Genomic DNA, 18,516 nt, shown 5'->3' on the forward strand with positions numbered 1-18,516 from the left:
GTGTGTGTGTGTGTGTGTGTGTGTGTGTGTGTGTTTCTGTGTGTGTGTGTGTGTTTGGGCGGGTCTCTTCTTCCTGCTTGACTTGTTATTGTATGGTGAGCAACTCTTCTGAGTACTTAAACAATCAAGAGCTTAATAAAGACATCAAATACTGAGGGAGCAACAGTGATCTAATCAAACGGCAAATCACTCACATTAAACTGCAATACGGAAGAAGCTAAGAGGATAAACAGATAAAGACAGACTAATGGGAAGGGAATTGTGCACGTATTACGTTTACTGTCTAAAAGTGTAGGGTTTTAATAGATTAAAAGCGACCTCTGGTGGATGGTAGCGACCTCTGGTGGACTGTAGCAGCCTTTGAAACGAGACACAGATTCAGAGTTCCACATGAGGTGGAACCATGGCGTGACGTAACTGACTCTTAAATTGAATGTGAGATGAGACTCTGATTGGTTTAATGCACATTGTTCAACACACACCCAAAACTTATTAAGAGAATAAGCACAACCCTGTTATACCATGCGCCATGGTGCAAACCGTATTTGTCCGTCCTTAAAATCGCAAAAGTGTATTCAGACATACCTTTAATGCGTTTACGCTTCAGACTTTGCGCCTAGATCATTAAAGGGCCATGAAACCCCCTCGTTTCAGCAGGGTGTTTTCACACCTCTACTTTGGAAAAAGTCAGAAAAGTGGGCGTGTCCAGCTCTGTTTAGGGGGGATTGTCGGAGGAAGAAAAGAGGCTTGGTGTGGGAGTGTCTATTTGGGCGCGCTGAGTTTCAGAGTTAAAATACACACACAGGGGACAAAGTGACTGTGTTTACATGGACATCTGTGGTCGAATTATTTGCCAAATTATTAAATGTTGGACTTTAACTGCAGTTCTGCAGTAAATGCACTCAGGTAATTCATTCATGTCCCTCACGACAAACGTGATATTTGATTCGAGAAGCTGCTCTAAGCGTGTATTTTTCATGCAATGTTTGATACCGCACGGCGAATGAGAGAAAAAAAAACTCTGCATTTCCAGGAAACTTAGATGCACACGGCAGGTAGTGTCAGAAAGCCGCGTGTGTTATTCCGGTCACAAAATCCAACACGAGGTTATAGTTTGGTTGTAACTGTTAGTGCTAACTTGTTTGCATTCGGTGCAATAGTTTGTTTGATACGAATAAAATACAAACTGAATAAACAAAGAGCACTGGTCGCTCACTTACCCAATCTGTAGAGACAGGACAATCCACAGCAACTAGAGCCGCGTCTTTATTTAGAGGAGACTAAAGCGAATCCAGATCTTTTTTTTGTTTGCAGATGAGAACAGCTCTCAGGTAAACAATGTTCCTCCTTAGACACGTAAGTTATTGTTGTCGAGCGTCGCGTACACTGTTAATCCACACGTGACTCCAGCTGCGCTCTCACAGAGAGAAAATGAAAACGAAACTTAACTGCAGCAAACTATTAAAGCAACACTTTACGCTTGTTTTGCCAATACAACGTGGCGTCTCTGCCATCTACACTCTGACAGTAATGAATATTAATGAAGTTGCACAATAGAGCGCGCTGATTGGTTTGAACCAAGCCTCACTCATGCATTAATGCGTCACACTGTAAGACGTAATAAGACACACTCTGGCACAGACATCCAGTCTGCACGCTGGAATACACGCTATTATGTCATGACCGTGACGAAGCTTCAAAAATTCGTTTCAAACTGGAAGTACGAATTTGCTTGAAATAACGCAAAAACAACCAATTTACACTTTTTAGTGAAATATAGGTGTCCTAATAGTGTTTTTAGCAGTGTGGGACACATATACGACTGTCAACAGCTCAACACATGTGTTTTGGTGTTTCGTGAGCCTTTAAAATAGAGCCCTGCACTTTTAATCTCAGAAAGTATCATTCATTGATTTTCCTTTGGCTTAGTCCCTTATTTATCAGGAGTTGCCACAGTGGAATGAACCGCCAACTATCCCAGTTGTATCCTTTTTAAAAATACTATTTCAGAATGTTCAGAAAGCAGAAATAATATTCTAAAAATACAGTCTTTACAAAACACAATGTTCTTGTAAAGCAATTGTTCACCCGAAATGAAAACGTACCTATTTACCATAACTGAGAACACAACTTTTGTTTTTTTTGTGTGTGCTCTATCCCTTTAATATTCGTATAACCAGGAGGGGAAAACACACTTTTTTTGCAGCCTTTCAAAAACTGGTTCATTTCTAAAATAGGAGATTTCTAAATGTCCTCTGAATGGAACGTTCAGAAATAATATTTTTCACAGATTAATGGGTATGTTTGCAAACTGTTCTAGCTGAGCCGGGTGCGGTGCACACAAGCAGACAGATCGTGTCACAAACACTCTTCTGATTAGCTGTGAGTGTGTGTTGCATTGTGCCCTTGACTGAGGACAGCCAGATTGCTCATTGGGAATTTCATTGTGTCAGGTTTGCGCACGGTGTTATAGCGAGAAACTCAGAAAATACACACGGCTTTGAATTGTTTATTTGCATTATTGCAGCCTTCGCCAGCGATCAATACGTTCCTCATCACAACACGTAAACAAACCTGCACAGACAAACGCACAAAATCAAATCACAATACAACTCGTAAGCTGTGATGTGGTGCAGTCTATTCTATGATTGTTCTTCATAATCCTTCTGTTAGACAGTATATCGGCCTTTGGCTTCTCTTCATCTCATATAAATTTAGAAAAGAAAAGTCATTGTTATTAGAATGAATTGAGCATCATTATGAAATGGTGACTCGGTGGTTAGCACATTCGACTCACAGCAAGAAGGTTGCTGGTTTGCGTCCTGGCTGGGCCGGTTTGCATTTCTGCGTGGAGTTTGTATGTTCTGGCCGCGTTGGCGTGGGTTTCCTCTGGGTGCTCCTGTTGCCCCCCAAGTCCTAAGACATTCGCAATTGGTTAATTGAATAAACTAAAGTTCATTCCACTGTGGCGACCTCTGATAGATAAATGGACTAAGCCGAAAAAGAATGAATGAGTTGAGCGAGCATAACTTACTATAACTTTGCTCACTTTTTATGCAATGTAAATGTAAATCACTTTACACAGTGCATTGACATTCATAGTATTGTGTATGTTGATGGCTACACCCATTTCCAACATTCATTTTTATTCATAAGAAAGTGTGATTACATTGTAAGTAAATGTTCAATTATTCCTTTTAGCTGTTTGTTAAGTTCGGGATAAAGTACATCCTGAAGGTTGTTATCTGGGAATAACCTTCATTTATTTTCCTTCAGCTTAGTGCATTATTTATCAGGGGTCGCCACAGCAGAATAAACCACCAACTTATCCAGCATATGTTTTACGCAGCGGATGCCCTTCCAGCTGCAACCCAGCACTGGGAAATACCTATACACACTCATTCACACATATACACTGTGGAAAATTTAGCTTATTCAATTCACCTATAGCGCATGTCTTTGAACTTGTGGGGGAAACTGGAGAAAACCCACACCAACAGGGGAAGAACATGCACACTCCACACAGACCCAGCCAGTGCTTGAACCAGCGACCTTCTTGCTGTGATGCGAACGTGATAACCACTGCACCACCGTGATGTCCATTTTGGGAGTAGCACACCTTGGAATGTGGCGACTGATCAATCTGAATCGAGTATTTCAGACAGCCATGTATTAACCTCCTAGGGCTTGAGTGTCCACGTACGTGGACAGCACATTTTAGCTCTTAAGTGGCTATTTAAAATACTCTGAATGTTTTATATTTTGTTACAGACATACAGTGTCATCCTGCAACTGTTTTGCAGCATATATAATGTCCCAAACACTATTTTTAACTGTCCAAAATGGGGAGAAATGTTGTTTTTACTTTCTGATAGTCAAAACAAGTAAAAAAAAATGATATTATGTAATATATGCATTAAAAACAGTCAGGATAAAGTGTAAATTCAGACTACAAGTTCACATATATGGACATCATTTTATTCTAAAAGTACATCATATCAAAAGATGATGCTTACATTTTATTCTTATTAGGTTCCAATAAGCCCAAATAGCAAAGAGAAATAAAAATGCATGTAAAAAAACACGTTGGGCCTTAAAAGAATAACATTAAATGCAACAAAACTAACACATAAATTCAAGGAACTGCTGTAATGTTTTTAACTATACTGTATAAATATCTGTAAATCAGCTGTATTCAGTGTTTTATGATTCATGTTTTCTTTTTTCTGCATTTATTTATGCTGATGAATTTCATTATGCGATCTTTGATTTTTTTTCCAACAACTTTTAAGCTTGAAATATTTGGAAAAAGTGACTTTTATGAACATTTTAATAGAGCAGGGATTTTCAACCGGTGGCCCGCATAGTTTGTGAATGAACATGCATGCGTGTACTAGTTGCAGACACAATCATGAGGCTGTTTTTTGCGCCTCAATTTTAATCTCCTAATTTAAAGGGGTGGTCCAGAATGTTATTTTTAAGGCTTGGTTGTGTTAATAAGATGCAAAGCAATGTGTGCTCATGTTTAACTTGAAGGAAATCGTGTTATTTTTTCATAAATCTCACTTTGATTATACACAGCTACTCAGCTAACATGAAAACGACTGTCATATTTCCTAGTTCCTCTAAAAGGCCCACCCTCAAGTGACTCTGATTGGTCATCATCATAATATGCTGTGATACGCCGATCGGCTTCACGTCACGCCCTGACAAGCACGCGCGTTTTGTGTAAACAGTCAGTCAGTCAGTCAGTCAGTCAACACGTGTCTGTAACGAGTGAAAATGGGATGCGGCTCCTTTAACTGTTTCTGTGCCTTTTAGTGTGTTTATGCGTGTATACGATGAAGTATTTGTAACACGAGAAGCGCATGTGCGCGGGAGAGATTTTTATTGTTCTTTTTCTCTCATGCTCGGATTAAGTTATTTTCTGTGGTGACAGAATAAAGCACAAGATGTGAGATGAGACCTTTGTGAGCCTGGATTGATTTGTTTTTGATGTTACACTCCAGTTGGGAAATCATTGCTGTATTTTTTTTAAATCAATGCGTTACAGGACGTCTTTCATGCATATGCGGAATATGCCTGTGTAAGTAACATGAATCGTTCACATATCTTTTGCGACTTTATTGTCCGAGTTGTAAAACGCATAGCATAGCTGCCTATAGAGAGAAATTCTGCCGTCTCACACAGATAGACGCAGGTGCTGGCCAAGAGTGCGTGTATGTGTATGTGTGTGTGTGCGTTTACAGCCGTTTGATAAATATGGATTTGTAACGTTAGCTAAGTCGTTAGTGGTTACCATAATTTCCCGTTGTTTACATCTTTGCTACAACACACCGTTAAAGTTAGACACTGTACATGTCATGATCAATTTTAACAAATAAAAACACTTACAGGTCATGACTCAGAGTTCACAGCGTCTCCTTGCTCCATCTTTGAGAAGATTTTAACTGAATCCAGCACTGAACTGGGAGAGATTCTGGAAGCTGTGTTTTGTCAAATCATGCTTGCTATGTATTTTATAGTTCTCTGGAACATAATTAATATTGAACTGTAAGCACTTCTGTGTTTGGGTCGTGTCATTTGGAAGCCCAACAACAGAAACAGAACAGCTCTGTGGAAACAGCAGGATGGCATTTCTCTCTCTGCAGTAACGTTACAGCGCCTCTGGCCACGGCCTTTACCTGCGCAGTGTGGGATGCGCAATAACGAACTTTTGTGATCTCACAGGGGGCGGAAGTATTTTTTGTAGTCCCCAAAATTCGTTAATTGTAGGCGTTGCTAAGCTAACTCTGTACAAATCAAGGTCTCCCTTTGCATTAAACTTTGAATATTTTACATTCAGAGATGCTGTTTATGTTCACACAGATACATTACACATCAACTGAAGTTTAAAATATAATATCGTAGTGGACCACCCCTTTAAATTTTCATTTAAATTAAATTGAACTCTCAATACTATATTACTAATTAAAGAAGTGGGCCCCGCAGTGAAAAACGTTGAGAACCCCTGGTTTACAGCAATATATTGTCTGTGTTGGTGCTGTATTTTATGCGACAAAATCCTTGTAATAAACTGACAGTAAATTTTCTGTTGTTTTACAGACTGATTTGTGTATATATATTATTTCTTATACAATATTTCAAACGACTAAAATGTCAATAAAAGTCACTTTGTTGAATTTTCAACATCGACAGAGCTGAGATTAATATCCCATAATGTAATTCACAAAAGTAAGTAAACAGAAAACACAAAATACGGAAGTTCTAAATATTTTTTACAGCGTCACGTTAACAAAGTTTGTGCTGTAGCAAATGTATTGCTCATGAGAGTTAACATAACCAATACTAACTTATTGGCCCTAAATTGTGTAATGCAGGTGAATGTTTGATATGAGTTCTCCATTCTGAGAGAGTATTGTTGTGTAGATTGTTCTGTTCTGAGCAGACGTCTAAACCTCACCCGAATGACCCGCTATCTCGTCACTATGGTAACAGGATTAGGATTCAGTCGTGGACGTGCAGGTCAAGGATGAGATTTACACAGTTGTGGTGCATCCGCTCGCTTTTGCACTGCGGGTGAAAATTCAGTTCCAGACTCATCCAGAAAGCAGAACCGACCCTGCTCTTATTATGAATGATTCAGTGGTGCACATTATTCCATGCCTTCGCAAACTTTGGTCAAAATAAAATGAAAAACATCTGAAAGGGCTGTAGTTTACAACTGATGTCTCTAAAACCTCTTTCTTAGTTACTTGTGGTTCCCTGGTAAATATTGTCTGATTAAATTTCTGGTTATTTACAGTAGTTACAGTGTGATGGATTACAAAAATAGACACAATAAATGGAGTAAGGACTGTTTGAGAAACCTGTTTGAAAACACTCATTATTTAGCCATTCTGCTGGATTTCAGCGAGTTCATTTTTATTTTATTTCTTTGCGAAAATACATCTGAAAGAGCTTTATTTTTTGTATAATTTAAGTTTGTGGATGTACATGTACATACTTTTTAAATGTTTATTTATTTTTTATGCATTTTTTTATTATTACTTTTTTTGATTAATTGGAATTTCATTTTGTTTATGTAAAAGTTTAATAAACAGATCTACATTATATATATATATATATATATATATATATATATATATATATATATATATATATATATATATATATATATATATATATATTTTTTTTTTTTTTTTTTTTTTTTTTTTGGCTTAGTCCAAAAATCTTGGGTCACCACAGCCGCAAGCCATCCCTGAGAAAAATCCATACACACTTATACACTACGGACAATTAAGCTTACATAATTCACCTATACCACATCTTTGGACTGTGGGGGGAAGCCGGAGCTCCCGAGGATACCCACACGAACACAGGGAGAACATGCAAACTCCACACAGAAATGCCAACTGACCCAGCCGAGGCACAAACCAGCGACCTTCTTGCTGTGAGGCGAATGTGCTACTCACTCCGTCACCGTGACCCCCATATATTGGCATTTCTGCGTGGAGTTTGCATGTTCTCCCCATGTTTGCATGGGTTTAATCTTTCCTCCTGGTGCTCCGGTTTCCCCCACAGTCCAAAGACATTGAATAAACTAAATTGGCTGCAGTGTATGTGTGTGAAGGCGACACAGTGGTGCAGTAGGTAGTGCTGTCGCCTCACAGCAAGAAGGTTACTGGTTTGAGCCTAGGCTGAGTCAGTTGGCGTTTCTGTGTGGAGTTTGCATGTTCTCCCCTTGTTCGTGTGGGTGTCCTCGGGAGCTCCAGTTTCCCCCACAGTCCAAAGACATGCGGTACAGGTGAATTGGATAGGCTAAATTGTCCTCCTAGTGTATGAGTGTGAATGATTAATCCATAAATTAATCCATATATATATATATATATATATATTAGTGCTGTCAATCGAATAAAAAAATTATTAATCGCACTTTTTTAATTAATCGCATTTAAAAGACTGAAAATTTTGGCTATTAAAATGTAAAATTAATGTAAACGCACAGACAAAAGACAAAAACTATTTGAAATTCAGAATATAATTGCTTATTAGAAATTTTGTTTAACTTGTAACAAAGATTTTTTTATGTAAACAACATAACCACAATAAATCCTGGCTTGACAGCCATATTTATTACAGAAATAAAAACACAGGCATGTTGATGCCATTTGAATTTCAAAACAATCAATGCCAATAAAGAAAAAACTGATTTCCATGTTGGATTCTAAGTGGACTGCAAAAATGCCAAAATACAGGCAGTGCAGATATGGAAAATAGATAATAATAATAATAATAATAATAATAATAATAATAATAAAGTATTGAATACAAACAATTGTACACATTCAGCCCACAACAGGAAAAAACAAAAACTGCAACTGCGTTAATTGCGTTAATTTTTTTAAACGTGTTAAATATTTCAAATTAATCGCATGCGTTAACGCACTAGTTTTGACAGTACTAATATATATACAATTATATTTACAATTCTGCTCAGGGGATTTAAGAGAGAGTTGAAAAAATTTTTTTAAATACCAAAATTGAAAATTCACTTACTTTCTCTTATGTTGTTATAATCTTTCATTTTCCATTGAACACAAAGATATTTGGAAAAGTTTGTCTTTTTTTCTGTGTGCCAGAAGGAAGAAACTCAAATATGCTTCAAACAAGTGGGTTTTTTTTTTTGTATTTGGCGGAGTCACACTTTATTTTGATGTGCAATCAAGCTATTTACAAATCAATAAAAAACAATAACTGAGACATTTAGCCTAATAAACTACAAATTAGCTGCCTATTAATAGAAAGCGAGGTAGTTGTGTTTATGTATTGGAATTCGCAATGTAAAATAAGCTCATACTCTATAAGTGCTAATAAACAGTTAATATCATGTAATTAGCCAGTAGTAAAAACTGTGAGTAAGTGTTACCGATAAACGATTTTTCACAATAGAACATTTAAAAGACAGAATGAGACTTTATTTTCTGTGTTTTTGTGTCACTGTTGATGGTTTAGTTCAGTAACTCATTTTGCTCATCTGTTTTTTTGCAGTCTGTTGACCCTGGCCAGCAGTTCACCTGGGAAAACTCCAACTTAGAGGTCAACAAGCCCAAGAACCGCTACGCAAACGTCATCGCTTACGATCACTCCAGGGTTGTGCTGACTCCTGTGGATGGTAAGAACAAAAACTTTACTTCAACACTTATTTCAGACAGTTTTGAATTGATCTGAAATGAATTCATTCGTTACGGCTTAGTCTATGATTCATACGAATTGAACCAGCTGTTTAAAAATACACATAATTTGTTATATTATAAATATTTACAGTCACTTTTAACCACTTCAATGCATCCTAGTTTCTTTCTTTTAAAATCAATTCTTTCCCCAAAAGTAGCTTGACATCTCAAAATCTAAACCTGCATAGTTCACAAGGAAAAACAAAGCAACACTCAGTAGATAATTAGAACAAAAGGAAACAGCACAATCTAGTCGCAGTTATCTGCCTGCACATGTATTAACATGGCTCTGTTGAACCGCAGGTGTTCCCGGAAGTGACTACATCAATGGAAACTACATTGATGGCTACCGTAAGCAGAACGCCTACATCGCCACGCAGGGTCCGCTGCCTGAGACGCTCAGTGACTTCTGGAGGATGGTGTGGGAACAGAGAACCAGCACTATCGTCATGATGACCCGACTGGAGGAGAAGAGCAGGGTGAGATTATATATAATATCTGCCTGCCTTGCTAACATACACAAACACGTGGGCTGTCTGTGATGTGCATGGAAAAGGAAGTGACCATAAGTGTCCCAATAGGTTTAGTGAAATGGAAGTGGCGTGTGTGTGTGTGTTTGAGAGAGAGATAGAGGAGAGAGGGATGGGTTACATGTTCCCTCACCTGCCGTGTGACCAGATGGTCATTCTTTCTATCCTCCACATGGCCAGTCTTAATATACTGTACAGTACATGCACAGGAAGGCGATCTAAAGTAAGTTTATAGTTTATTCTACTGGAATTTACTTCTTTTTTTAATTTAATGCAATTACATGCAATGCAAAATATATTTATTTAACCAGTTAAACTCTGCGGACCCGGTACCAGGTCTGTGACGTCATTGACTTTCGCCTTAAGATTTAAAGGGCTAGCATTGCACCAGACCCCCTTAAGTGGTTTCATTTGAAAGTGTAGAATCTATATTTTATGCACATATGCATCACTTTGGTTTTTATTCTACTGTGCAAAAGTTATTTACACTTAAATACACAGTATTTTGGAGACCCGAGCTGGGTATTTTACATTGGTTCATTTTCATATTTTTCATGACACATGTACAAGTTATAGCTCAAATGAAAGATCTTGCCGGTGCTCATACAGTTCTAGCATTCTTTTTACTGAATTAAATTCACATATCAAACAGTTGCCGAATGAATCCCGGTGTTTCCATGGTGCAGAAGTGAAACAATACATTTATGATCAATAAGCAGCCCCAGATAGCACAGACAGCTGTCATCTCTCACCTTATGCTGTGCGCTTCAGAGCCATTCTCCTCTGTTTTTGAGGTGATGTGCATAAGTAATCCTTTTATATGTCTGACGTGGTCCAAACACAGTGAATTATGTTTGATCAAACAAAAAAATAGTGAAATATAAAACAATGATCGCTCCCTGTGGCTTGTACAGCACCTCTCATCAGTTGGAATACAATAACATTTGCATAGATTATGGTAGAGACAGTTTCCTTTTTTCCTATGATTACAGACATGTGCAGGAACCACCGAAATTAATTACAGCAAGCTAGACCACACACAACCTAAAAGGTAGACTTTCAAATCTGAGTTTATGAAAAAAAAAAAAAAAAAGCACCTCTTTTTTTAGGTGTATATTATAACGCAGACAGCATATACAGTTATTTTAAATACTTTTAATAGTTTTTTTTATAAAAATTCAAATGGTTTTCTTTAAAATGAGACCACATTTTTGCATTTACACCTCTGCATGTGGATTTGGGAAGCTCTTAAATTTGGGTAGGCAAAATCCAGGCGGAAATCTCCAAATAACAGCAGAGTTTAACTGGGTAACAGAGCATTTATGTACAGAATAAAAGTCCTCTGATCCCTGTAATCACATGAAGGGCCGGAATTAACCAATAAGCAAACTAAGCGGCCGCTTGGGGCCCCAGGACATCAGGGAGGCCCCAATAAAATCTAAAATTATACTTATAAACTAAATTTAACATCATTTTCTATCATATTTGGTATAGTGAGAGTCAAATATTTATTTACATAGAAAAGCAGGCATGAATGGCTCTCCCAAGAGAAATTTGAGATCTAAAAGCGTACACAGCGGCTTCTTATGGATTTGCGACAAACAAAAACTACAATAAAACGTAGCTCCTGGGACATATTTGTCGCTGTCCGGAAGTGTCTGTAGTGGTATGTTTTCTGAATGAGCCTGGGTTGGTCTTATCTTTATGTTTTGGGGACCGAACACATGTCAGTGTGTGTGTGTGCTTGTTTTCCTTATCTTGTCGAGACCAAATGTGTCTGCATGACTCATGTGTGTGTATGTGTGCAGGCAGTATATGACCATGAGTGTGTTTTCAGAGCCTGAGGTTCAGCCACAGTTCTGGTCAGTCTGTGGTGCGTGATGCATCCATCTGCCCAAACACCCAGAGAGAGACCCTACGGCTGGACACACACACATGCACAATCAGTATGCTCTTCAGCTGGTCTCAACCTGGTGTGTGTGTGTTTGTGATTGTAGGTGAAGTGTGATCAGTACTGGCCAAGCCGAGGAACAGAGACTTACGGGATGATTCAAGTGTCCATGCTGGATACGGTGGAGCTGGCCACATACAGCGTCAGAACCTTCGCTCTCTACAAGGTGTGTGTGTTCATACTACAGATTTACACCACTTTCAGGCACGTTTTGATCTGTTTAAGAGTGCTTTCACATCTTTTAATCGATTGTTTTGCTTTGAAACAGGAGTTAAAATTGTAACACCGTTTGCGTTTTGTTCTCGGTGCGGTTCGCTTTCACACGGCAAAGTTTCTAAACGAATCAAAATTATTAAAACAAGTCACCTGAGAGTAAACTCTCCTCACGTTGGTCAGAGTTTGGATGATTTTCTGAATTCTGCTCAGCTGTTATACATCGTTATTTTAATTTATGATGATGAGAAATATGTCATTATAGGCAAAGAGGTGCGCTTTTATTTTAAATGGTGACACCCACTTACATAATCACCAAATGTAAATCAGAGATAAGACTTTGTCATACATAACTTCATTAAAATTGTCAAGAGTTGTTGTGTTCTATATCAGAAGTTGCATTGGTATTATATACATTCATTCATTCATTTCCTTGTCGGCTTAGTCCCTTTATTAATCCGGGGTCGCCACAGCGGAATGAACCGCCAACTTATCCAGCAAGTTTTTACGCAGCGGATGCCCTTCCAGCCGTAACCCATCTCTGGGAAACATCCACACACACATTCACACACACACTCATACACTATGGACAATTTAGCCTACCCAATTCACCTGTACCGCATATGTCTTTGGACTGTGGGGGAAACCGGAGCCCGGTATTATATACAGTGGGGAAAATAATTATTAAACACGTCACCATTTTCCTTAGAAAGCATATTTCTAAAGGTCCATATATGCAATGAAAACTAAACTAATTAGTTTACACATTAAGTCACAGGTATGTGTACTAAAATTAAATGAGGCAGGGAAAAAGTATTGAACACATGAAGAAAGGAAGGTGTAGAAAGGCAATGAAAGCCCAGACAGCAGTTGAAATCTCTCAGTAGTTCTTTAGCAACCCTCTGCCCTTCCTCACTGTAAATCAATATCAGCTGCTTCAGTCCAACGTCTACATTAGCAGGAGGATGAAGATGAAACTAGAGTGATTTCAGCAAGACAATAATCCAAAACACAGCCAAGGAGACTCTCAAATGCTTTCAGAGAAAGAAAATCAAGCTGTAGAATAGCCCAGCCAATCACCTGACTGGAAATTAATACAAAATACAAAATTAAGCTCAGATTTGATAGACGAGACCCACAGAACCATCAAGATTTTGACACTGTTAAATAATATTACTTCCTACTCATCATGCTTTCCTCTTATAGCCATATATATACCTATTACATAGTGATGTTTATTTATAAACTAATGTCGAGAGGATCACATGCCTATGGTTGCTTGCAGCTGGTCCCGCATTATTCAATTTATGATTGACCAATCAGACGATTCCTAAGCCACTATAAATACCCTAAGTTCCATATTACAGCCATCTTGGTTTTGAAGAATCCCCCTTCCACCCCTGCTCCTCCTCCTTTCCTAGATAGGTGGCACGGTGGCCCAGGGGTTAGCACTGTTGCGTCACAGCAAGAACGTCACTGGTTCTAGTCCTCACCAAGCCAGCTGACATTTCTGTGCTTAGTTTACATGTTCTCCCCGTGCTCATGTGGGTTTCCCCTGGGTTCCCCAGTTTCCTCCCACCATCCAAAAACATGCAGCTTAAGTTATTGACTGATCCAAATCAGCACCATAGTCATGCTCCTAGTAAGTAGTTATCTCTTAAGAGCAATCCCTATCTGTTCATTAGCTATTACAGCAGGGGAGTTCTTGAGATCTACCTGAGCTCAAACTCCCATCTCGCCTTGCAAGCAGTAGGGAGCCCCGGGCTCGAGGATCTTATTAGCTCAGGGCTCTCTCCCAGGACAGCATGCCAAACAAGCTTTATAATCAATCATCAGCTAAGTGTGAACTCCTGAAACCATAATACACTGTGCTCTAACCTAGTTCATTGGATCGTATTGCTTTCTCACTACAACCGAACCGCTCCAGAGTTCATTTCAACCAAGTCAAGCCCACCTGAAACGTACTTTCAATTCAGTCTCTCTAAAAATATTTACAAACAACGAGCACAGTTTCATATCTCCAGCAAGTTTGACACATTTGTCAGTCAGAGACGCTGCAATCGCACAAATGAATAAAGCTTTAACTTTTTCTGCTCATTAATAAAGTGTTGCTGTGATGTGGAGGCGTCGCACGGCAGAACTGAATAAATGAACACAGAAATATTTCCACAAAAGCATCCTTGATTAATTAATAGGAGACAAACCTACTCTTGTTAACTTACAGTCTGCTAGAATACGAGTTAGCAACATTTGAAAGAGTTTCCTAATTAGAAAAAAAGGTTTGGTGGGAAAGTTGAAAAGACTTTTACAATGACTGCACATGAGTCTGTTTAATTATGTTTTTCCCGATGATTTATTTCTCTTAATGCATTCTGGCAGAATGGATCCAGCGAGAAACGGGAGGTTCGGCAGTTCCAGTTCATGGCGTGGCCGGATCACGGTGTTCCCGAATATCCCACACCCATTTTAGCCTTCTTACGCAGGGTCAAAGCCTGCAACCCACCTGACGCGGGACCCATGGTGGTGCACTGCAGGTACAGCGTGACCTCATTCTCTTCTTTGTTTTGTTCTGTTTGTTCCTCTTTTGATTGCTGTCTCTCAGTATTGAAGCAAACAATGCAGGGCTGCCAGAGCTTGCTATTAAAAAAACGAACAAAAATAATCCACTGAAAAACTGAATTAAGTCAAAAAATATGCTTCCTGATTTATTTATTTAGCCTCAAAGCACTGTAGGAAAAATAAAAGCGTCCCTTTTTTTCTCAAAAAAACTTTTATTTGAGGGAAATTGATAAATTTAGCTGGAGTAAATTCAAGTTCCTGGGGGCGCACATCTTAAAGGACCTTTCCTGGACCACCAACACCTACAGCCTGGTCAAGAAGGCTCACCAGCGCCTATTTTTCTTAAGGCAGTTTAAGAAGAACCAGCTTTCATCAGCCATATTGGTGAATTTCTACTGCTGCACAATTGAAAGCATGGCCAACTGCGTCACAGTCTGGTATGGAAGCTGCTCTGTTGCTGAGTGTAAGGCACTGCAGCGGGTGGTGAAAACTGCCCAATGCATCACAGGGACCACACTGCCAGCCATAGAGGACATCCAGAAGAAACGCTTATCTGCGCCGAGCACGCAGTATTCTTGAGTAAGGTGAAACTGCAGGCCCGGAGACCCTACTGCACGCTCAGAGCTGCACTTCCAGACCTATCGTTTTCTCAGACAGTGCCACCTGCTGTTGGGTTGGGTGAAGCTGCAGGTACGGAGACCCAACTGCATGCTCAGACCAGCACTTTCTAGCAAGCAGCAACATCAAACACACCAGTAAGGTTATTGATTATTAAAGCGATTCCTGAAAATGACCAGGTTTTGTGGCATAAAACAATTTGTTGTAAAATATTAAACTAACAAACAATCCTTTCAGTGTTTGATTTGATCAAAATTAGTGCCAAAAGATAGCGTCATTATATGATATTTACAGCTTGCTTTTATTTCCGGTGTTATTGTACCATTCTGGGACAATTTTCTAGCATTGTTTTCTGTCAAAATAAAAAACGTTAAAGTAAAAATGTTGAAATAAAATGTTTAACATATAAAGCAATTATTATTTGAAAGATATTTTAGTGCTATGCAGGTACATATGACTGTATTATCGATCTGAAAGTGCTACCAAAGATAACAGTAACACAATAACAGTTTATCAATTATTAATTGATAATTGTTTATTAAGTGGCGAGGCAGTGGCGCAGTACGTAGCGCTGTCGCCTCACAGCAAGAAGGTCACTGGTTTGCTAGTTTGAACCTCGGCTCAGTAAGCGTTTCTGTGTGGAGTTTGCATGTTGTCATGTTGCTCCATCACAATTTGTTTAGGTTAACTGCTAATTGTTTTTGCTAATTTAAGTGGATTGAACATAAAACAATTAAGTTGTGCACCCAAAAAAAACTGGAGTTGTGTTGTTTCAGCTCATTTTACATAATTAGTCAAACAAACAGAAAAAAATACTATATAAATGTTGCTGTCTTTTTTCAGTATTCTGAATTTAATCACTTTTTTTCTTGCGTTTCTCCATGAAAGCGCTGGCGTGGGTCGGACGGGCTGTTTCATCGTAATAGACGCCATGCTGGAGCGGATGAAGCACGAGAAGTCGGTGGACATCTACGGTCACGTGACCTGCATGCGTTCTCAGAGGAACTACATGGTGCAGACAGAGGATCAGTACATTTTCATTCACGAGGCCCTGCTGGAGGCTGCCACCTGCGGGAACACAGAGGTGCCGGCGCGGAGCCTCTACACACACATCCAGAAACTCACACAGGCGCCGCCTGGAGACACCGTCACCGCCATGGAGCTCGAATTTAAGGTCAGAAAATACACACACACACACATTCACATGCATCATCCTGACCTAACATGACACAACAGAGAGTCCGGTGTTCTCAAAAACAACACTAAATCAGAATTTGTTAATATTTTGAACCAGTGACATTACATTGCTCGCCTGCTGTCTTCTGCTTACCACGCGGTAAAAAGCGATTGTAGTTACTTGTAGTGTGTAAATTGAGCTTAATTTAGGATGAAATTAATATTACTAAATTAAAATTCTCAAAGCTACACAAAATCACAATGTGTGGAAATACATTTTCAACTAATGATGACCTTGTCACACATCCAGTCTTTCAATTACCAGTGGATTATTTTATTTTGTTATTTGAGGTTTATTAATGTTGTATTTAATCTATTGTATATTTTGTTTTACTGCGTCATTTTCTAGTACAATAAATTACAGCTAAACTACAATAAATTATAAATATTAAACAAATTAATGACAAAATGTCATTAATGTTAAAGCTAAACTCAAGCAAAATATTATTAAAATTTTAATTATTCAAATGCTAAATTATAAATATTAAATGAATGAATATTATATGTAAATCATAAATGAAAGTAAATTAAGTCTTTTTATCCTCTTTTGGGATGTACATCCACTTTAAATGGTCCTGAAAAAATTTAGGGCGGTGCATGATTTCAATCCTTGGGAACCAATGGCATTGCTGGAAGATGGGCATTCCTAATGAAATGAAAGAAGATTGATAAATGGATGAAGGCACTGCAGAAATAAGACACACTCTGATAGCCCCGCCCTAAAGGATTGATTGACCCACCCCAAAAGACTGATAGCCACACCCTAAAGGACTGATAGCCCTACCTTACAAGACTAATAGCCATGCCCTAAAGGACTGATACCCACGCCATAGAGGACTGATAGCCCTGCCCTAAAGGAATGATAGCCCTGCCTTAAAGGACTGAAAGCCATGTCCTAGAGGACTAATAACCCTGCCTTAAAGGACTGATAGCTCCGCCCTAATAGATTGATAGCCCTGCCTTAACGGACTGATAGCCACTCCCTAGAGGACTGATAGCCACACCCTAAAGGACTGATAGCCCTGCCTTAAAGGACTGATAGCCACACCCTAAAAGACTGATAGCCCTGCCTTAAAGGACTGATAGCCACACCCTAAAAGACTGATAGCCCTGCCTTAAAGGACTGATAGCCACACCCTAAAGGACTGATAGTCCTGCCTTAAAGGACTGATAGCCACATCCTAAAAGACTGATAGCCACACCCTAAAGTACTGATAGCCCTGCCTTAAAGGACTGATAGCCACACCCTAAAAGACTGATAGCCCTGCCTTAAAGGACTGATAGCCACACCCTAAAAGACTGATAGCCCTGCCTTAAAGGACTGATAGCCACACCCTAAAGGACTGATAGCCCTGCCTTAAAGGACTGATAGCCACACCCTAAAAGACTGATAGTCCTGCCTTAAAGGACTGATAGCCACACCCTAAAAGACTGATAGCCACACCCTAAAGTACTGATAGTCCTGCCTTAAAGGACTGATAGCCACACCCTAAAGGACTGATAGCCCTGCCTTAAAGGACTGATAGCCACACCCTAAAAGACTGATAGTGCTGCCTTAAAGGACTGATAGCCACACCCTAAAGGACTGATAGCCACACCCTAAAGTACTGATAGTCCTGCCTTAAAGGACTGATAGTCACACCTTAAAGGACTGATAGCTTTGCCCTAATAGACTAATAGCCTTGCCTTAAAGGACTGATAGCCACACCCTAAAAGACTGATAGCCCTGCCTTAAAGGACTGATAACTCTGCCCTAATGGATTAATAGCCCTACCTTAAATGACCGATAGCCACACCCTAAAGGATTAATAGTTCTGCTTTAAAGGACTGATAGATACACCCTAAAGGACTGATAGACCTGCCCTAAAGGAATAACAGACCCGCCCCAAATGACTGATAACCCCACCCAAATTACTGATAGACCCACCCTAAATGACTGATAGCCCCGCCCTAAAGGAATTCCATGTGACTAGAAGTGAAGCAAAGTCATTTCATGGAAGCGAAGCTTATGATATTTGATTACAGATTTTGAGAGCAAATACATTTTTTACAAAATAACCGAGTGCACAGATACACTGTCAATAACAAGCACTACACAGAAATAAGAAGAGTAAGAGTAAGAAGAGTAAACAGAGGAGCTTAAAACAATCTGTAGGCAAAAAAAATCAAACAA

General features: G+C 39.1%; 1 protein-coding gene across 26 annotated transcripts in view; it reads left to right on the forward strand.

Annotated features, from left to right (window-relative positions):
• ptprfa (protein tyrosine phosphatase receptor type Fa) overlaps positions 1-18,516 on the forward strand; it is a 566,130-nt gene that overhangs the window by 531,444 nt on the left and 16,170 nt on the right. For all 26 annotated transcript variants that reach the window (XM_087254905.1, XM_087254894.1, XM_087254901.1 and 23 more), the window contains 5 exons: positions 9,052-9,175; positions 9,540-9,715; positions 11,764-11,883; positions 14,310-14,464; positions 15,996-16,281. In XM_087254905.1, the coding sequence (XP_087111031.1) occupies positions 9,052-9,175; positions 9,540-9,715; positions 11,764-11,883; positions 14,310-14,464; positions 15,996-16,281 (861 nt within the window). The remainder of the gene's footprint in view (positions 1-9,051; positions 9,176-9,539; positions 9,716-11,763; positions 11,884-14,309; positions 14,465-15,995; positions 16,282-18,516) is intronic.

Source organism: Danio rerio, chromosome 6 (genome assembly GCF_052040795.2).
Source record: "Danio rerio strain M-AB ecotype USA chromosome 6, GRCz13ab, whole genome shotgun sequence".
Lineage (NCBI taxonomy): Eukaryota > Metazoa > Chordata > Actinopteri > Cypriniformes > Danionidae > Danio > Danio rerio.